The following is a 4,697-nucleotide window of genomic DNA, read 5'->3' as shown; positions in this document are numbered from 1 at the left end:
GCTCTCCACATACGTCAGAGTCCGTTTCCGACAATTTGTGGCACGACAAACGCGGACAAGCGCGGGTTGCAAATTGTCGGAAACTGACGAAAATCAGGGAGATCTGCGGGAGTTTACGGGGACGAAAATCTCACTTTTCATGCAGTGTAAGCGGATTCCTAGAAAAGAAAAAGGAAAGAAGAGCTGCTGGAAGAACGGACAAAACTTCCCAAAAATAAACATGTTCTTTCAAAGAACCAAAAAAGGAGAGGAGGACGTTGCTGCTACAGTGAGTGAAGATTGCGACCAGGAGATGAGTGGAGAGAGCGTGGGTGAGGAGGGGGCTGAGAAACTCAAGGTAGCCCAATAAAACTCATTTTACAGCAGAATATACTAAAGTAGATCCATGTCTAGTAAAGTTGAAGAATTATGAAATGATGAAGTGTGTATGTATTGGGCACATGGCAGCGGCGGCGGGGGGTGGGATCGGGGCGTTGTACTTCATATGGGGCCCACCTAGATGATGTTGCTTACAGGCCTATTGTGGTGTCGTTACGCCATTAGCTGGAAGATCAGTTTGTCAGAGTTGAGCGTGCAGTACAGGATCACTCTGGATTAATTTCAGCCCGCAGATGCTGCCATGATACATCTGTGGTCGTACAGAATGAGCACCGCTGTATGGCAGGTGGGCTGCGTGATTAAACAAGATACAACAGCATGGCTGATACTCCTCAGCCGATTGCAACACAATGATGCATTTTAAATGTCTGACAGACCACTCAGTAAAATTTTTTTCGTAAAATTCAAGCCCTTAACTCTCAAGTTTTTATTAACAAAGATCCACATTTAGCTTGACAGTTTTTGTTATCGTCATGAAAAAAGGAGTGTCAACTAAATAATTTATTCATTGTCATTGTTGATGAAAATACTGGTCATGATCAACATAGGTCCACCCTAAGTTTTTGGCCACCCCTCATTGCACATTGGTTCCTGCAGATGTTCTTAGAACTGCCAATGTTGTCAAATGTTTGTCTAAATTCTTGTTTCATTTGGAATTTCTGGATGATTAAGATTAGCATCAGGAGGCCACTATAAAAAGTAAGTCCTGTTTGAGCAAGGATAATTTGGATATGTTAGATGGAGAGACAAAAAGAATGCATGATGTACCATCTAAGATGGGTATGGGGTATTGCAGGCTAAAAAAAGGAGGCCAACGGCCCCCATTTCAAAGGGGTGGACCCCTTCATCCATTTCAATTTGCATGTTTTCAAAACAAAACAAGGTTTTGATAGGCTACTGTATAAAACCTTGAACTCAACGATATTCCTGACATTTTAAATTGAAATAGCTTCCTGGATGGGAAGATCGAAACTTCTGCAAACTAGGAAAGAAAGTCCAGAGGATTGTTTTTAACATTTTTCTTTTTTTTTTTTTTTTTGAAGGACTGGATAGCACAGAATATAAGAAGACTAAATTTGTCTACTGTAGCTGTCGTCAGTAATCAATAAAAAACAGTACAACGGAATATGTGCTTTCAATACTGTATATTTTATAGAAGAGAAAAAAAAAGTTAAATAAAAACCAACTATACACAGAATGAAAAAAATATAAATACAATGAATATATATATATATATATATATATATATATATAGTACTGCTGTAGATCTTCAATATGAATGTGCATGGAAATCCTTAATTACCCCACTAGTCAGCACAATGTCTGATTGACACACATTTAAAAAGTCCATGATTTGATTGTCCAGTTATTTAAGTTGGAAATGTCCAATAGCAAATTGTTTCCAATGGGGAAGAGATGAATTATGGATTGTGTGTCTGTATGATGAGATGGGGGAGGAAATTCTATTGACCATCAAACTCCGACCAGACCCGCATGGAGTGGATTTCAGGGTCTCCTGGCACAGCTAGTCCTCAGCTCACCAGCCTTTAGCCCAAAAAGGGTCACCTGGCCTGTATTGAAATAAACAGGAACAGTAAATTACGAGTCTGCTAGATAACTACACTTGTATTTCAGTTACATAAATAAATAAATCATAAAATTCTATCCAACATCTAGTCTTTTTGACAAAATAAAAATATCAGCATTTATTTCATCATCTAAAACACAAAAAATTAATTCATGCAATTAGCATTGGCTATCACCTACATGCTAAACAAACAAACAACATTGTGTTCACTACTCACCAATTCCATATATAGTTCAGTGCATTATAACTTTATGGCTCCAAACTCACTGGGTATTCAGATCTACATGATTTTTCTATATTTTGAGGTTTTAAAAGTACATGATAAACAAAGAGATGAACAAATTGTTTGGAAGCACAGACCTGTAGCTCCTTTGTATCCAGCTCTCTCCCTCACAATATAATGAATAACCACTCCTGATGCAGTGACTGGCTGAATGCACTGTGTGACTGACTGTCACTCTAACCAATGGAGTGGCAAAGGCGGGATTAAGGGCAATTTTTACCCGGGGTCACAATAGTATGAGCCCCCACCCCCTCCCACAGTACGCCTGAGAAAACTGACCCAGTTGTTCCCCTCTTTTGGTAGGTTTGCGTAACCGTAGCAGATTCAACATTTTAACCTAAGCAAATCAAATGTCTAATGTAAAAAGCTTCCATTGATCTTAGCCAATCATAAGAGGCCATGTATCTTCTACTAAAGCTTGGTGCATCAAAACCTAAACAAATCAAAAGCCTATTGGAAAAAAAACGTCCATTGATCTTAGCCAATCAAAAGCAGCCATGTATCTTCTATAAGAGCTTGGTGAAGCTCTAATCTCAGAATACAGAATGTCGGTCTGATTAAAGGGATGGAGCCGCTTTTTATTTTCTTCTTGCTTCTTTGCAATATCTGTGAGTATTGATCAAATGATGATTAGTGTTTCTTTATGTTCCGGTTTTATTCTGAATGGAGCTAAAGGCATTTTACCAGAGAAAAATCTAACTTTTTATTGATTTCTTTACAGGCAGAGTGTTTAATGATGTCAAAACCTCAGATATTATTGAGGAAACTGGCGTTAAGACAGCTAAAGTTGGACAGACCCTGACTTTACGCTGCTCCTGTCAGCATGAGGCTGTAACTTGCTTTCTTTGGTACAAGCAAAGTCTTGGAGGTAAACCTTGTATGATATCAAAACGTTTGAGGAACAGCAAAGAAGCCATAATCTCCTCAGTATATAAAGATAGATTTCAAGTTGTTTCAGGGCCAGAAGAAGGACTCAATGATCTAATAATCAAAGACCTTCAGCCATCAGATTCTGGAATGTATTACTGTGTTGTTTTAGAATTCAATGCCATTGAATTTGGACAAGGAATCTTCCTTCGTGTCAAAGCAGCTTCATCAAACTCCCAGTTGCCTGTTCAACAGTCTACGTTGACTCCTCTACAAATCGGAGATTCACTAAATCTGAGCTGTAGCGTGTCTGCTGAACCATGCAAAGGAGAACAGAGCCTTTACTGGTTGAGACATACTGCCTCCCAACCCTCACTCATGTATCCCAGTGCAAAAAGCTGTATAGGTCTTAAAAATGGACCCCTTCATGGTGTTAATTGCACTTCAAACCTTGAGTTAAATTCTGTGATGTCCTCGGATGCTGGGACCTACTACTGTGCTCTGGCCTCATGTGGGATGGTTGTATTTGGAGAAGGAACAAATGTGGAGATTTTAGGTATGTAATCTTTGCAAATGTCCAACCAGTTAAACACAATTAAAATGAATTACACTGATTCTTTATTAGTCAAGGGTCATATAATACAAGTATACATATATAGAGGGGTTTGTTTATGTTTTGCTTTTTTACATGTTTACCTTCACCACAGTGCATTCTCTCCTGGTGTATTTCCTGAGTGTGGCCCTCGCTTTCTCCATTATTGGGCTCCTTGTTTTGTCTTTCCTGAGACATAAACTTAAGGCCAAGCTATGCTTGTCCTGCAAAGGTAAGGCTTCCATTTCAAATCTAGATTTTATCTATATATGCATCTTACAGTCTAACCTGTTTATTTACACATTGTGGTTTATAGGGACTGGTAAACCACAGTCTTCTGGAGCCCTTGACATCACTGTCAGTGCGGTAAGAGTTTCATGAAATCCAAATATATCCCAGAATATCCAGACTAGCACTTTTGTTAATAGGAGATTTTTTTTCATCCTGATCTTTAAAACTTGAATCAATCTAAGTTCAAATATGTTTTGCCAATGACAGGAAAACAACACAGAAAGTCTCCATTATGCTGCTCTGGATCTAAAGAGAGTTGAAGGACAGCAGCAAGAGGATAATGCTGTGAGCATTTGTGTGTATTCCAGAGTGAGAAGCAAAAAAGAATAAAGCATGCCTTTCATGTCTGATCCCATTGGAACATCCTCCATCATGCATGAAACTATAACATATAGAAATGCTGAAAAATATTACAGAAATTATTGTTTATTATTGTGCAGTTTTTTGTATCAGATTTGTTTTCTAAATGTTCAGTTGTTACTAAACCCTTATGTAAACACAAATAAAGAAATAAAACTCTCTATGTATTAATATCTCTTAGAGCACCAGGTTTGAAAAGCATTCGATAACACTCTTATTGTTTAACCTTCATTTCTGTGGTGATGGTGGCCTAAATTGCACTGCAGAAGTTTCCACCAGTGGAACGAAAACCTCCTGCAGAGCTCAAACACAGGAAGGTTGACACATAATGTGTGAAC

General features: G+C 38.5%; 1 protein-coding gene across 1 annotated transcript in view; it reads left to right on the top strand.

The window, feature by feature from the left end:
* LOC107094594 overlaps positions 1–3,995 on the top strand; it is a 7,923-nt gene extending 3,928 nt beyond the window's left edge. Inside the window, exons 3-5 of the mRNA XM_015390307.1 lie at positions 2,971–3,672; positions 3,824–3,940; positions 3,991–3,995. Coding sequence (XP_015245793.1) covers positions 2,971–3,672; positions 3,824–3,940; positions 3,991–3,995 — 824 coding nt within the window. The remainder of the gene's footprint in view (positions 1–2,970; positions 3,673–3,823; positions 3,941–3,990) is intronic.
* The last annotated feature ends 702 nt before the right edge of the window (positions 3,996–4,697 follow it).

This window comes from Cyprinodon variegatus, unplaced genomic scaffold (genome assembly GCF_000732505.1).
Source record: "Cyprinodon variegatus isolate N-32 unplaced genomic scaffold, C_variegatus-1.0 Scaffold492, whole genome shotgun sequence".
NCBI classification, from domain to species: Eukaryota; Metazoa; Chordata; class Actinopteri; order Cyprinodontiformes; family Cyprinodontidae; genus Cyprinodon; species Cyprinodon variegatus.
This window is presented reverse-complemented; position numbering and strand designations above follow the sequence as displayed.